We start from the raw sequence: 16605 nt of genomic DNA, 5'->3' as shown, positions 1-16605 counted from the left end.
TTGGGTGAAGAAATCATGATTCATTTCACAAATATTTATCAAATTAAGTGAATGATCCAAGATTACAGATTTAGTTGACAGGCTGAGATTACATATAGATCTGATTGTCTAACGTTTCCTACCTGCCGTCTACCTTGAGTTCCTTTCCTCTGGCAGGTGTTCATACTTTTCTCTCCAACCTGCTTGTGAGTTCCTGAAGGAGAAGCTATCTCTGCTTCCTCTGTGTCCATAGCAGTATCGAACAGGCCTTGGAAAGTCCTAACCTAAGGGCACCTTGAGCTACACACCCTCAAAGACACCACAGAAGTCAGGAAAGCTGTGCCCTCTCCTTGTCCCCACTTAATATCTATGCTTCTGGTTGCATTTCTGTCCGCACCAGGCTGCCTGTTTATATAGGAGAAATCTCTTGTTTATGAGGTCCATATCACCAGCGTGCACCTCTCTGCACTTGTGGCAGAATGTGTTCTGCCTTGTGACATTTGCCAAACAAAGAATGTTGCATATTTTAGTAACATATTACAAAAGCACATTTCATAAGAACCAAACTTTCAGCAACATTGATAACGAATATTAACTGTCCCCACTGCCCTTCAAGCTATCTAATCTGCAATTAAATATGACCTTCCTCATTTCTGAAGTCCAGCCAGCAAAAAAAGCAGTCATAACGACACCCTGTGTGTACTGTCTGCAGAGCACTCCAATTACTTGCTGAACATGTGTTCTTTCCCTATAGTGTTTCACTCGCTGCTACTGAGCCAAGTTTCAGGATTTGTAACTGACTGGTAAAGCCAAAATACAATTAGGTTTTTAGCTACAAGATTCATAACTGTATCATGCACAATATAATTTGAGAAGTTACCAGATATCATGATTATTCTGCTGACTGTTCAGGATTAACGGCAAGAGAGCCTGGGTGAGCGCGGGAATGTGTCAAGCCGCCTTGTGAAAGCCTGGTGACCAGCTTCAGCACACAGTCCCCCGACAGAGCTGCCATGTCCTGAGTTGTTCCCACTCTCTAGCCTTCACAGAAGAGATTTATAGAAAGGTAGGCTTGAAAAGGTCCCCAGGGTCCCAGACTGGATTAGAAATTATCTAACTATCTCTGCAGTTTTGTGATCTTTCCTTGACCGCCACAAGCTCCCGTGATAACTTCCCCAAGGTCTTCTTAGATACACTATTTTATATAAGCTAAATATTTGTTAAAAATGTTTTCCAGTCTTTAACTTCAACCTCCTTTTAGAATGAAAGTCTCTGATATTTCTCTCAGTATTTTGATTACCAAAGTACAAACAGTTCTTTACCCATTCACCAAAATCTGCCTCTCAAAACAATTGCTGTGTCTACTCAACGTTTGGCATTTCACTGGGATCTAAATGACAGTTAAAAAAATTTTCTTTCTGATACTGTTTACAATATAAGTGGTTGCTGAGAAAGATAGGTATGTCATGGTAAGGAAAGTTATTGTCATATCTTCAGATTATTTCCACCGGCATATAGATCACAAGAGTATGTCTGGACTGCTGTGGTTTTAGCTGGATTTGTAAGTCAGCGAACTCTTACTGGGCACAACCTATGTACTACACATATGCATTGGCACCTGAACAGCCAGAGAGAACCAAGGCATGGTCTCTATTATTAGATGTCTACCAGTCCAGTGAATGAGACACAACTTCTATGTGGTTAACAATACTAGATGATCAAAGGAGGTTTTAAAGTAACATAACAGAGTGGCCTTCAAGGCCACTTGAATAAAGTTCAAGGCCTTCAAGGCCTTTAAAAACCCAGCTGAACCTGCCTCCTGAACCTCCCGGCCCATCTTCTACAGTTCTTCCTATAGTCAGGCTCTGTGACAGCCACATTATTTCAAATATGTCCTGGTGGATTCACACCTTTGTATCTTTGCTAACATTCTCCCCTTTATTTGAACTGCCCTTCTCATACTTTGTCAACGGTCATTTAAATTTCAGCTTCTCTGAAGCTCGCTTGAACACTGCCATTTCATGTAAATGGAGCAACACAAAACATGCCCTTTCACGTCTGTCTTCTTTCGCTTCAGATGTGTTTTGAAGGTTCAGCCATGTTGCGGCATGATCCGTACTTCGCTCCTTTTTATGTCTAAATAATGTTCGATTGAATGTATCTGCCACATTTTGTTTACCGTTCATTAGCTGACGGGTATTTGGGTTGCTTCTGCTTTTGTCCATTATGAACAAGGTTGGTATGAACATTTCCACCGAAGTGTTTGTGTGGACATGTTTGCAGTTGTCCTGGGCATCTGCAGCCTGGAGGTGGATGTGCAGAATCGAATCGATCCCTTTGTTTACATTCGAGAACCAACAAAGCAGCAACTTGATTTTGCATCCTTACCAGCCAACGCATACTGCTGCTACTCGCCCCACATCTTTACCACCACTTTTTATTACCTGTATTTTATATTGTAGATATCCTACGGGTGTGAAGTAGTAGTATCTCATTGTGGGTTTTTTGTTTGGGGGAGTGTTTTTGAGACAGAGTCTCACTCTGTTGCCCTGGGTAGAGTGACAGCTCATGGCAACCTCAACTCCTGGGTTAAAGCAATCCTCTTGACTCAGACTCTTGAGTACCTGGGACTACATCAGGCATGCACCACTCTGCCCAGCTAGTTCTTCTATTTTTAGTAGAGATGGGGTCTTGCTCTTGCTCAGACTGGTCTAGAACTCTTGAGCTCAAGAAATCCACCTGCCTCAGCCTCCCAGAGTGTGAGGGTCATAGGTGTGAGCCCCACGCCTCCTGGTCCTCACTGTGGTTTTGATTTGCATTGCCCTACCAGCTAATGATGTGGAACATCTTTTCGTGTGTGCAATGGCCATTTATATATCTTCTTTGGAGGAATGTCTTTTCAGATCACTTCCTCATTCTCTATTTGGATACAAGGTCCTTAACAGATGGTTTGTAAATTTTTTTTCATTTCCTTGGGTTGTCTTTTCAATTTTTTGATAGCATCCTTTGAAGCTATCAAAAGTTTCAAATTTTGATTGATTTCCTACTTTGAAATTTCTTTGTCCAACTTATATATTCTCTCACTAAAATTCCATGAGAAAAAACGTTTTTTTGTTTTGTTATGAATTCTAATAATGCTTTATATGTGAATAGCACTAAAAGGAGAGGCTATAAACATGTGCACAGTAATTTAATGCACTCAGCCCAATTCTCTGAAAAGTTGAATTAAGAAGGGCTTTTTAAAAATAAGATCATGTAAAATACACCAGGAGTTCTGACACTTTTAAGGACTAATACTGTGTTGTTGTTTTTAATGTGATGTAGCACAGAAAGTTGCTACTTCCCCTTATTTTCTTTTCAAATAGATTTTCACTTATTCACTTTTATATTTCACAATATTGTTCACTTATTTGCTTTCGGATTGGTTCAAAGCAAAGCATTCCACTTTGTGTTAAAGTAAATTAATTTTACCAGCCAGTGTATTGCCATTGAGAGATTTTTATGGTATTTTGTGTGTCAGACATATGAAGAGTTAACATTATGTTTCAGGGGTACAGCACCGGCCAGTCGGTTGCCCTATCACAGTAAACACTCCCGACGTTTCTCTAAGGAAACAGTGCTGAAGCCTGCTTCTCCTCTGTCAGGAAGTATCATTTAACAGGAGGAAAGGTCACTGGGACAATTTAAGGCAGCTGATCTCAGTTGTGGCGGCAGCTGTTGTGTGGGACATGGCTTCGTTTATGAGAACAGAAACACTATTATCTGAACTCCTCTGGGAGATTTGGAGAAAAGTCGTGCCCAGCAAGTCCCATTCCAGGAAAATGTGCTCCAAGCACTTATTTGTTGGCAGTGATCACTGAGACTCCATCTGGCAAAACCATGGACTTTTCCCTGTCCCAGAAAGTTGGGGAACAATTATATAAGTTGTCCCAAAGAACTTATTTTTAACTACTTTTGAGTGGAGAAATTGCAGTACCTCTTAGTTCTTTGAAGAAATTCCCTTATAAAAAAAAAAAAAAGCTTCTGAATGAATTTCTGTAGAACTGCTGTTTGGTATAGTGCTTGTCTTTGGATTTGACATCAGCACTTAATGTTTCTGGTGAATGTTTTAAGTCTTATTTTCTATTCTGGAAACACTGGAACTGGTTAGTCAAGTGAAGAAGGGACGTCTGAATCCTGCACCTCCAGCTGTCCAGACCTTTAAACCTCCCTGTTAACACCTTTCTCCTCCCTCTTCACGGGCAGCTCTGCGGGATTTTTAGAATCTAACTAAATGAATGCTGTAAGCATTTGGGAGTTCAGCAAGTAGAGTCAGATAGATCTCAGTGAAATAAACCCGTACACAGTTTTAAAGGCAAGATCCATCCTTAGAATGAAAGAGAGGTGTCTTTGGAAAAACAATCACATAATTTCTATCTCTGGAGGATTTTTTTCCTTAGGTAGACTAGATAAAAATAATAAATGAGGAAGCTGCCTGAGAGGCACCTTCTTATCAAACTTGCAAGAAAGAAATTATTTTAATACATCATTATATCTTGGGAAACAAATCAACCTGATATTAAAACAATATGTGGAAATAAATTAATGCGGCCAAGAAATGTTCTTGGTTCTTTGGTTGTTTTTAATTGATGTTGAAATTGACAGCAAATGCAGCCACATCCTTTTTGGAGCACTGGTTGCTCTTGATAGCACAAGGGCAAATAGTGATATTACTAAACACTTGGAATTTGCTGAAGAAGTTACATAAGAGAATTAGAAATCTGTAAGCCAGCTAGCCTAGGAAGAAACAGGCAAGGTAGAATGCCTAAAAGATTGTGGAAGTTTGGGTTAGAACTTTCTTTTTACATATCTGTGATTGCACTTCATTGTAAACAAGGTAGCTTGATTTTTTTAAGACAGTTTTTGGTCAGCATTATTCTTCATTTGAACCTAGTTTAGCCTTACAATGGAAAATGGTAAGTTAAAAATGGGTAGAATGCACTTAATATATTTAAATCTAATCAAAAGAGCTATGCTCTAGAAGAGTAATTGGTGTATTAATTAATTTATTAATATAAGTGTCTATTCTGTGTAAGGCTGCAGGAAAGAGACAGTTCTTTTCTTGGGGAGATTACATTCTAAAATGAAGATAACACGCATAGTAGATTCAAGGAATAATAAGCTGTGTGGTACTGGGCATGGTGGCTCATGCCCATAATCCCCGCACTCTGGGAGGCCAGCAGGAGGATGGCTTGAGTTCAGGAGTTTGAGACAAACCTGAGCAAGAATGAGACCACCTGTCTACTAAAAATAGAAAAATTAGCTGGTCGTTGTGGCAGGCACCTGTAGTCCCAGGTACCTGGGAGGCTGAGGCAGGAGGATTGCTTGAGCGCAGGAGTTTGAGGTTTCAGGGAGCTATAATGATGCCGCTGTACTCTACCCAGGGTGACAGAGTGAGACTCTGTCTCAAAACCTGTGTGAAAAAAAGGTAACATATGCAAAGAGCTATGTGAATTAAAAAGAGGCAAGAGATTTCTTCCACCTGGCGTATGCCCTAAGCATAGGTAGAATCTTGCCTGAAGGAAGTAGAATGGAAGAATATTCCAGACAGAGGGAACAGCATGAGCAAATGTTTAGGGTAGAACAGTTCAGAGCATATTTGAAAATAGTGACCCGGGCGGCGCCTGTGGCTCAGTGAGCAGGGCGTCGGCCCCATATACGGAGGGTGGCAGGTTCAAACCCAGCCCCGGCCAAACTGCAACAACAACAACAAAAAAAATAGCTGGGCGTTGTGGTGGGCGCCTGTAGTCCCAGCTACTCGGGAGGCTGAGGCAGGAGAATCGCCTAAGCCCAGGAGTTGGAGGTTGCTGTGAGCTGTGTGACGCCACGGCATTCTACCGAGGGCAATAAAGTGAAATTCTGTCTCTACAAAAAAAAAAAAGAAAAAAAGAAAGAAAATAGTGACCAGGCACATCAGGAGTTGTTTCCTTGATAGGTATAAGTAGCTGAACTCCAGAGTTAAACAGTGGCACATTCTAATCATCATACTAAAAGGATTGAGGTTTATGTAAGAGGTAGCAGGGAGCTATTGAAGTCTTTGAGCAGAGGAGTGAACAGATCACAAGCATCACAGAAAATTCACACTAATAGTAAAAATTATGCTTTGGAGATAGAGTAAATGGAGGCAGAAAGAACATTTGAAAAGTTATCGTAAGAGTGCAGATGACCTAGGCTGACCGATAGATTTGGTTAAGGGGAAGAGAGGGGAGGGAGGAGTAAAGATGCTTCATGCTTGGAATCTGATTCCTAAAGAGAACAATAGCGTCATCCAGAAGGGCCAGGAGGGCTCAGGGCCTGTGGCTCAAGTGGTTAAGGTGCCAGCCATATACACCTGAGCTGATGGGTTCAAATCCAACCCGGGCCCGCCAAACAACAATGACGGCTGCAACCAAAAAATAGCCGGGCATTGTGGCGGGCGCCTGTGGTCCCAGCTACTTGGGAGGCAGAGGCGAGAGAATCGCCTGAGCCCAGGAGTTGGAGGTTGCTGTGAGCTGTGTGAGGCCACGGCACTCTACCCAGGGAAGAAGAAGAAGAAGGGCCAGGAGAAGGAGAAACTTGGAGGTCGTATAATTATTGAGCACTTGTTATTGGCTGGGCACCATGCTGCGCGTGTTACATGCGTGCCCTCATTCATTCCTCAGAGCAACCTTGGAGCTTTTAATAACCTACCCAAGTTTACATGGCCCATCCATGGAGTCAGGAGCCAGTCCCCAGGGCTGGAGTTCCAGAGCCCAATTTATTGAATGCCTAAGGGGCAAAAGAGGAGGAAGGACAAATGAAATGGAGGGAGAACATTGATCAGGTTTTGGAGAATTCCCACCAAAGATCCCAGAGAACCAAACTTTAAGAAAAGTGAAGGTGAGTGCTTCAGAAAAGCTAAGAATAGGAGGGGATCTAAGCGAAGGCATCAGCTTAGAGTATTGGTGGCCTTAGAAACAGTTTCAGCAAAGTGGTAAGGCTCACATTCCATCGGCCTGGCTGGAAGAGCGAGTGGCTTTGAGGAAGTGGAAGCGTGGTGGTAAGTTCTGCGGAAGTCTGTCAGGAGGAAGGAGGGAAACAGCGCTGCAATGCCAGAGGACAGGATACCAAGGAAAACGTTTTAAGGCTGGGACACTCCAGTGCCTGCCAGAAGGGCGAAAAAGCCGGCAGCAAGGGCTAGACTTAAGATGTAGGAGAGACCAGGCTTCTTCCAGAAGGAGAAAATGATGACGCCTAGTACCCAGGTCAGAGTCATGAGCCCCTTGAGTTAGGACTCTGTCCTTGGAATGAGACACTTTCTCCCAAACTAGGAGAAAGTCACAAAGAATGAGGCAAGGCACGTGTTGGGTTGGGGAGGGTGGGGGTAAACAGAGCAAGGAGACCAAAGGCCCTCACTCATGTTTAATGATCTTGACTTTCTCCGTCAGTCAAGGAGGTGAAAGAATTATTAGTGACTGTGAGAGGTTCAGGTTTGTAGCACTGGAGAAGGTTTGCAGCAGTTGCTGTGGGAATGCAGTGAACAGCTAGTTAAAGATAATGAAAAATGTTGCAACACAGTATTGTGGTTCACACTGAGGTTAAATATCATGAATTTTTAGTAGAACTAGTTGCCAGGCTATGTGGCTTTCTTTTGCAATGTTTAGCAGTCTGGCAATAGACTGTACAGATGGCAGGATTTTTGTTTTTTAAGGGTAAAAAAGCAGAAGATCCTAGTGAATCCATTTTAGAAATAACTAAATGCTCAGGAGATCCAGGAACGTGCCTTTTTTCCCATGCGTGCCAGCTGGTGTGAGTGCGGGTCAACCTTGGCAGGCATTGTGCTGAGCGGAGAAGAGAGCTAAATGAAGGAGAGGTTAGGAGACAGGGAAGGGGCTCAGTGAGGAGGAAACGCAGCCAGGGAAGTGCACTCAGAATATCAGTGTCTGAGAAATCAGAAATGCCAGGGGTCACGAATGGTGCTCCCACTCTGACTGTGAAGAATTGACAGGAGGTTGTCAGAAACAGGAATAATAAAGTCATGAGTAAAGTAACCAAGGACTGGCAGTGGCTAACGGTAGAGCGAAGGGGCTGCAATTAGGTACAAACTCATAAGTGATCATCAAGTAATACCCAGGAAATACACCAAAAACACCCCAAAAGGAGAAATTCTCATAAAAGAGTTGAAAAGACATGTGATTACTGAGTTACAGTGAACTTTTAAAAAACCATAGACATTCTGACATAATTTGATATGCTAGAGGAATGTTGATGGAACGACTTAATTTATCAGGAAATATATGTGAAATCATGCATGGAATGTAAATAGTTCATCTTAACATATTTCAAATGTATTGAGTATAAACTGAGTATAAATATGTATTTACACTTTTTAATGCTGAGTCCTTTATTGTTGAACTTTTACATCTACATTAGCCAGATAGTATTGACGTGTTCATAATATTCAGAAAAGAGAAAATATTTTTGTCATTTGAGTCTTAATTGTTTCCAAAAATATTTGTATTTTACAAGATATTTTTAAAATTTACATAGAATAGAGTCGGCAAAGAGTTCTTGACCAGACAAGAGATTTCCTGAATCCCATTTCTGTTCTGCCACTAAGTTTCCATGTAAATTTGAACAAATTACTTCATTTTTAGTAACAAGCTTACTTGTCAATAAAATAGCTATCACGATAGATAATCATGGTTTTCTACCTCAAGCAGTTATTTGAAGTGTTAAGCAGAAGTTAAAGGCACTTTGAAAAATAAGACTTATGTAAATAAACAGAACTAAGCTATTGTTATTGGAGAATAAATTAGAATTTGCAAATCTAGAATCACAAAAGAACATATCAACAATTTCAATTTCAGTAAGTTTTGGACTTCAATCAGCTGTCGTTTTAAAAGGGTGATTGTAGTTATTGATACTCTATCAGGATGTCTGAACATCAATTCAGGATGACTAATCTATTTTCAGAAACATGATGGATGGTTTAGTCAGACAGTGAAAATGTTTTTTATTAGGTATAGCAAAGGAAAGTAGACACCTCACAATAGGACTTGTGTATTCTGACTCAGAATTGTGAGTAAAAAATTCAATTCGGGAGAACTACGGGGTAAGAGGATACCTTTTTGGACCTGTGAGCCCCCACTATTTCTGAATGCATGGACTACTAAAAATGGTGAAGGGGTTTTGCTGTAACTCATTACAACTCTCATGATGTGGAAGAACTCTTACATAAATGTATTTCTGTTATTCTTGCAATGTATAAAATCCATAGGTTAGCAATTATGCTCCTAAAAATAATGCCATAATATTCCATACTGAAGAAGAAACTATAAGAAGACATGGTAATTAACAGGTTTCTAGCAGATGTTATGGCAAAACTGATTTTGTGTTACCTCTAAAATAAAATAAAATAAAATCCTCCAAAATGCTGTTCATGTTCATGAAGGAAAATAACTGGGTAAATAAACACATTCAATTTTATGCGAATAAAAATGCAAAAATCATAAGTGGAAATAATTTCCACGGGAGTAGACGCTTTGATCCCTGAAGGATTTGGGCAGGGTCTTAGGGAAAGCATCTTCCCCAGAAGCTACGTGCCTGGGGTGATGTCACCAGTGACTAGTAACCACGGCAGTGTAAACAAATATCAGCAGGAAATAAATGTGGGTAGGGCAAGTGTCTAGAAGCATGCTTTCCTTCTAGAAAAGTCTCATGCCCTTCAAGGCTAGTTTTTTGGGGATTTTTTTGTTTTTGTTTTTGTTTTTTAGTTTTTTGTTTTTGTTTTAAAGTCAGAAAGGGACACAGGCTCTTGCCTTCTGCCACAGAAACCTTTAGTTTCATAGGCAATGTCTCTCCCTGACAAATGGATTTCCCTGCTGGCAGTCTCTGTAATGTTGAGAAGTATGGGACTCTTCACTCTTGCTGCAATTATTGGTTGCTTGCCCCAGACTGTCAGGCTTGTCTGTGGAACTGCTCAGACGAAAGTTTCAAGTTACCAGAACTAGGCGAGCCCACTGGGGAGGAGGGGAGGGGAGGGGGAGGAGGCGGAGGGGAGGAGTCCCTTTAGCGCCGCAGCAGCAGCTGGTCTTCTGATTGGCTGGGTGGTTCAGCTGCTTCCCTGGAACAAAAGGTCAAAGTGGACTGCAGTGTAAATGTAGAGAAGCTGCGGATGAAATAGCATTGCCTGGAGAAGTTTGGAGGCTGAGAGCGGCGTTCCAGTGGCCAAGTGCAGAGCAAGTCGTTTCTCTTGCTGTGAGGTGCAGCCTCATGCCCTGAGCCCGCTCAGCCACTGTGAGAAGGCGTTCACTGTACAGGCGACCAAATTTGTGGAGGAGATTCCTGTGCAAATCTGCATACAAGAATGGCTTGTGAAATCATGCCCCTGCAAAGGTAGTATTCACTCCTGTTTTATTTTATTTTATTCTGTTCTGTATTTTGAATAGTATAAAGCCATCTAACTTTGCCAATACTTGGCATCTTTTAGTAACATGCTGCAGACTGTGGGAAGTCTGTTATACAGAGTCTGGTCTCCCCTAAGACCAGAAAAATCTAAATATTATACTGCTCCTTTACTGACAGTTTTACCCAATTTCTTTTCTTTTGCATTTATTATTTTCAGGTGTATCCTTCTTTGAATGGAAATGAATATAAGAAAATACTTTTGAAATTCAAAGAAACACATAGATTGAGGACTATATTGAGTAGGTTTATAATAAAACCGAATCAGCTTTTTAGCAATGTTTCCATTGAGGCTATTTTAAAGGTTGTGATAGGCTGAAGACCTTTTTGAATTGCATCTTAGGATCCTTCCCTTCTGGAGTTAAGATCTAGGCAAGGGTTTTCTATCAATATGTACATTAGAGTAAATGGGAATAAACGTTTGGGATAATATTTCCCCTTGTGTAATTCTAAATGGATTTATTACACAAATGGCATTTGTGTAATATGCCACAAATATTACACAAGGGGAATAATATTTGTGTAATTATAGTATTCCCCCAAATATTGCACAAGGCTTTGGTTTTTGTTTATTAGTAATTGTAATTTGGATTGCTGGGGGGAGAAGAGAGAGGGTTATATCAAAGCTGAGAAAGGTAAATTTAAACAAAGGGGCTTGTTAAACAGAACACTGTTGGTGAACTAATAAGTGAATACAATGAATCATGTAGGCATGGGGACAGTCTCAGAGTTGTCCAAGGTCACATTTTATGACTTTTAAAATTACTTTTGCTCTTCATATTATCATATTTGAACTTTAACTGCTTTACATGCGATGGCATTTTATTCCAAATAGATAGATCATTTAAGAAAATTATAGAGGGTTTTATTAGTGAAAATGCTAAAAACATCAATAGAAATAGGATTTATGGACTGAAAAATCTTGACAAAAAGTAATTTCATTTCTAAAACCTATGCCACAAATATTTCACAGAATGTTCATGTTTCAACAGTAAAAATCGGTAAAAGAAATTTATTTGGAAACTTTTCTTCTGCAGATACTCACTGCGAGATAAACCAGTTTAGTCATTTTTCTTTCACTGTACTGACAAGTACACCATAATGGGAACTTGATGGAGGTAGCCAAAAATTCCTTTTCTAAAAATTAAGAATATAAAGGAACAGAACATGGTTTATGGATAGAGCTAAGAATTTTCTATATTAACTCAGTGAAAAGATCCACATGATTGACGCTTAGAAGAGACAAAAACTAATGTGCACTTTTTGGAGTCTTGATTTGGTTTCTAATTTTAAAGTTGGGGACCTTTGGGGGATTTCAAGCCAGCTGTACTCTAGGTAAGAATATTGGCTATTACTAAACTCTATAGTAGCTACTTGATGGTATAGTAACTGTTAAGAAGAAAATAGGCATTTGTCCTATTTAAACGATGGTTAGGCAGTTAAATTAATGAAAGCTAAAATAAAATCAGCATTTTCCCTGGAAATTAGTTTTCATTGTTTTGGCATTATTAATGAACCTATTAGGAGTAAGTCCAGGGATAATTTGAATTTTGCGTCAGGAATTCAGAGTTGTTACTTCTGTTGCTTGCATCACCACCCTTCAAAGCACTATTCTGTGCCTTCACTGCTACCGGGTTTCCCTGCCTCTTAGAGTTTAATTTGATTGATTTCTCTGCAATCTTTACTTCTAGCCTGTGTCTACCTTTGATTATAAATCTCCCGAATGCAAGGACTAGATCTGTGTGGTTCTCTGCCTTGTGAATTTAAGCATTTATGCAGAAAACCTTCCTGCTCTTCTATAATTGTTTTTTCAATTCCAGTTCAGTATTTATGGTTATTGATTTATGTGACTTTCATGGTCATGGTGATTATTGCCCATCACCCTACCCTTATTTTGCCTGAAACTGGAAGGTTGCAGAGCCTTAGCAGTATTCATGAAATGAGGGCTTTGTACTGAGCAGAGAGGTCACTCCTTCTCATACTTTCAGTGCTTGGGAATTACCTGGAAAACTTATTTTTAAAATCGATTCCTTTCTAGCTGGGCATGGTGGCTCATGCCTGTAACACTAACACTCTGGGATGCCAAGGCGGGAGGATTGCTTGAACTCAAGGCTTCAAGACCAGCCTGAGCAAGAGCAAGACCCTGTCTTTACTAAAAATTGAAAAATTAGCTAGACGTCACGGCCAGCACCAGTAGTCCCAGCTACTCAGGAGGCTGAGGCAGATGGATCCCTTCAACCTAGGAGTTAGAGGTTGCTATGAACTAGGCTGACACTGTGGCACTCTCGCCTAGGTGACAAGTGAGACTCCGTCTAAAAAAAAAAAAAAATCAATTCTTCCTGCCACCCTCCTTCCCTAGAGTTACTGAATCAAATCTGGAGGTGGCCAGGAGAGTATCTGCATTTTAATGAGCTCCCTAAAAGAAAATCTGATACAGATGGTCTATACTTAGAGAAACACTGATCTAAATTCTAGTTAATGATTATGGTTTGTATAAAGCCAAGTGACAGCTGGTATACGTAGGAATCTAACACTATACTAGTCAACATCCCCAAATGGAATATTTAATGTCTTGATCTTATGTGAGGTTTCGTGGTTTTTCATAATTGGTGTTTTCATTTTTTAGATTCTCAGTTTTACCTATTAAAACAGAACATACTTACAACATTTTTAAATATTTTCTCTTCAACTGAACCTTATACTGCCAGTGATCTTAAGGTAATTAAATCCAGCTTTACTACACAGAGGTCAGTGAGGATGCAGACACATTACCAGACAATTACGGGACCGTGCGGTGAATTCGGTAATACCCGGTATGATTAGCATAATGACAGAGACGTGTATAGATGGACAATATTACCCCGTGTTTTATTCAAACTCATGTAAGTGCATGATCTTATTAGAGGGCGTGTTTGAACCGTTGTGTCTCCTTAACTTATAATTTTCATAAATTACTTTTTAGCTTTTCTTAGCATATCGTGCAAGTATGTAGAAGATACTTTGTTACTGCGGATCCACACCTGAGATCAGAATAACAGATGAGACTGAAAACTGAAAATGGAATGAAATACTTTGGTCTCCTTTAATGTAGTTTGCTATCTGTTTATTATGGTGTCCAGTTTGCAGGGTTTCCAGAATGGCTTTGGCTGTTTAGAAACTCAGGATCTTTAGAAAAACTTTGCAGGGGCTGAATGTTTAAAATGTGACTCTCTGTGAAGTGCTCAGTTCATAACAGTTCCCTTCAGATGGCTTACAGGTGGGATCTTAATAACTCTTGAGATGGTTACATTTTCCCAGATATTTTTAAAAATACTAAAGTATTTACCTAGTGCTTCTTACAGTGAATGATGAGACTCAACACACTGTATAGCCTTAAATGGCTATTCTTATCATCTGAAAAAGTCCTCCCAAAGAAATAAAATAATATCAGAAATAAAGGGAGAGACTATTTTAAATTAAAAATTGAAATAAGAGTTTTCTTAGGTGACTCAATTTACCTTCCTTTACTAATAAGATAGTATGTTTTATCAGATTTCAGGTTTAGTGTACACCTCAGGCTCTTTGCATGATCCATATTTCACTGGGTTCTTTCCCCTTAGATACTGTGGGTCTTTGGGTAAAGATCTGTTGGTTGGGAAGAAGGATACAAAGGCTAAGATACAAAGTCTTAATAAGTCTCACATCTTTGACAAAACTCTCAACTTTCACAGCAGTATTTTAATTTGCTAAGTGAGCTTTCCAATAGCCACTAACTTAATTTGTATCCACAAAGGGTAATGATGAATGATTAATGTGTAACAGATTCCTGTGGTTTGAGTTCATTGGCTTCTGCTTGTATGTGTTCTCATTCTATTATTTACCACAGTAAACAGACATGAGTGACATCTATATAATTCTCTTCATCTAGCAAATTATGATATCCAACATATGTTAACGAATATTCGTTTTATGGTGGCAAAGTTCATCATAATTTCAAATTGCAGTGGCTTCTCTAAAAAGACTTAAAGCAATAGGGTTAATAAACTTGTATTAGTGATCCAACTTCAGTGATCCAGCTAAAGTGATCATACTTCAGTGATTCATCCAAAATTGCACTGAAACTTATCATCAGCGGAATTCATCTGGTCTAAATACTGATCTTCAGCATATCCTTTTATGAACACGTAAACATGGATAACATGGGGATGGTGCGGTAGTTCACTGGGGAACAATGCAAAAAATGATGGTCTGGCCTGTGAGTCTTCAGTGTGATGTTAGAGAGCCCTCTGCTGCTTGTGGAGGTGACACCTTTGGTGACTTTTTAAGCCCGTGTTATTCCCTCCCTGTTGGCACTCTGATAGCACTCCTGGCCCTGCCTCACCGCCTCTCCTTCCACAAACACAGTGTGAGAGGGAGTTAAGACCTTCCTGACTTCAAACATGGATTAGCACATAGGAGGTTGTGTGAATTTATCCATCACCAACATGGCCTATATTTGGTAGTAGGAAGGTGTCACTGAGAACTAATACAATTAGGACTGACAGATAACTAGCCAGATGAATTTGGACAGATCATTTTCATCAAATGAGAAATACACCCAGTGTATTTTATGGGGGGAAGTTTTAGAGCTAAAGAACATGATAGTTTTTTTGTAAATGATAACAGATCTACAGGGTATATTGATTTTCTTCTGGTTTATCATTCTGTCCCTTGCAACACCTTTCCATCCTGTATATGCCCGAGTACGTAACATGTTGAGGTGGTGCTGTATCACTACGTTATGTTTCATTGCATGAATATTGAAAAGTCACCTCTGGAATGGGTTGTGGGAAGTGCTGTTGAAAATAGGATCGAACTGAATGTCTTGAAACTCTCAAAACTTTTTGCCCTTTCTCCTGTGAAACTTATGTTTGTATGTGATGATCAGAGTAAATTGCCAAAGAAATAGTTTGTATTGTATAAAGCCATTTTCATGTACTATTTACTCTTCTCAGAAGAACTAGAAATAACTTTTTTAATGGCTTTAATGTGAAAATTCACCAATGTAAAGCGTACAGTTTGGTAGTTTTTAGTATACACAGAGTTGTGCAACCATCAATCTTAGAAGATTTTCATCACACACACATGAAAAATCCTGTACTCTTCCCCTTTCAACTCTCAACCCCCATCTCAGCACTAAGCAACCTCTAACATACTGTCTCTATAGATTGGGTATTCTGGACTTCTCATATAAATGGGACAATATATGTCATCTTTTGTTACTAGTTTCTTTTCCTTAGCATAATGTTCTCAAGTTTCATCCATGTTAGCACGTGTATCAGCATTTCATTACTTTTCATGGCCCAGTTATATTCCTATTTATGAATATAGACAGTCTCCAGGTTACAGACAACCCAACTTACAGCATTCCATACTTACGAACAGGCTCCTAAGGCTCCCGTAAATAATTGCGTGAATAATTTGGAAACAAGTTTCTCCTGTCCATGTAAACAAACCCACACGGCAGAAGCTGCTGCAGCAGCATCTCTGTGCTAGCAGCTGGTGTCATTGTTCTGTGGTCACTTACGCACGGCATCACTGTCGTTTTAATTATTCGATTTTATGAATCTGTGTCACCCTTATGACCACACCTCCAAAGCGAAAGTCCACCACAAGGCCAGGTGAGCTTGCGGTGAAGAGAAAGTTGATTGCAATGGAAATGAACGTGGAAATAATTAAGCATTTGTTGAAAGGCCAGATGCTATTACTCATCGCCAAAGTGTCAGGCTTTTGTTCAACTGTCAGAACACTATAAAGGATAAAGTGAGAATAACAGAACACGTGAAAGGCAGGGCGCCAACGAAAGCATCAGATATTACTAAGCAGCATCATGGATTCATTATTGAAATAGAAAGGTGGTTATGATTTGGTTAGAAGGTCAAAATAAGCATAACATTCCTTTTAGCCTAGCATTGATGCAACATTGGTGACTATTAACTGTTAATATTCTTTTTTGAAATTTCTATCTCCTACCTAAACTTTTTGTATGAGTTTATCTTTATGGTCTGTTTGAATTAAAAGAAAGAGCATAATAGTATCTATAACTTACTGCAGTACAGCTTGTTATTATTATTACGGTATTATGCTGTATCGTTATTATTGCATTTGAGCCATTATAGTATTATTATTATCATGTATATACTG

General features: G+C 39.6%; 1 protein-coding gene across 7 annotated transcripts in view; it reads left to right on the top strand.

Moving 5' to 3' along the window:
* The window catches only part of FAM13A (family with sequence similarity 13 member A), a 310218-nt gene that overhangs the window by 207295 nt on the left and 86318 nt on the right, over positions 1 to 16605 (top strand). For 2 of the 7 annotated variants that reach the window (XM_053606394.1, XM_053606317.1), the window contains exon 1: positions 10120 to 10374. The exons of the other annotated variants lie outside the window; for them this stretch is intronic. In XM_053606394.1, the coding sequence (XP_053462369.1) occupies positions 10346 to 10374 (29 nt within the window). In that variant the 5' untranslated portion in view covers positions 10120 to 10345. Of the gene's footprint in view, positions 1 to 10119; positions 10375 to 16605 lie in introns of those variants that run through there. 7 annotated transcript variants of the gene reach the window in all.

The sequence above is a fragment of the Nycticebus coucang genome, chromosome 1 (genome assembly GCF_027406575.1).
Source record: "Nycticebus coucang isolate mNycCou1 chromosome 1, mNycCou1.pri, whole genome shotgun sequence".
Taxonomy (NCBI): Eukaryota; Metazoa; Chordata; class Mammalia; order Primates; family Lorisidae; genus Nycticebus; species Nycticebus coucang.
The sequence above is the reverse complement of the archived record's forward strand: the minus strand, read 5'-3'. Positions and strand labels throughout refer to the sequence as shown.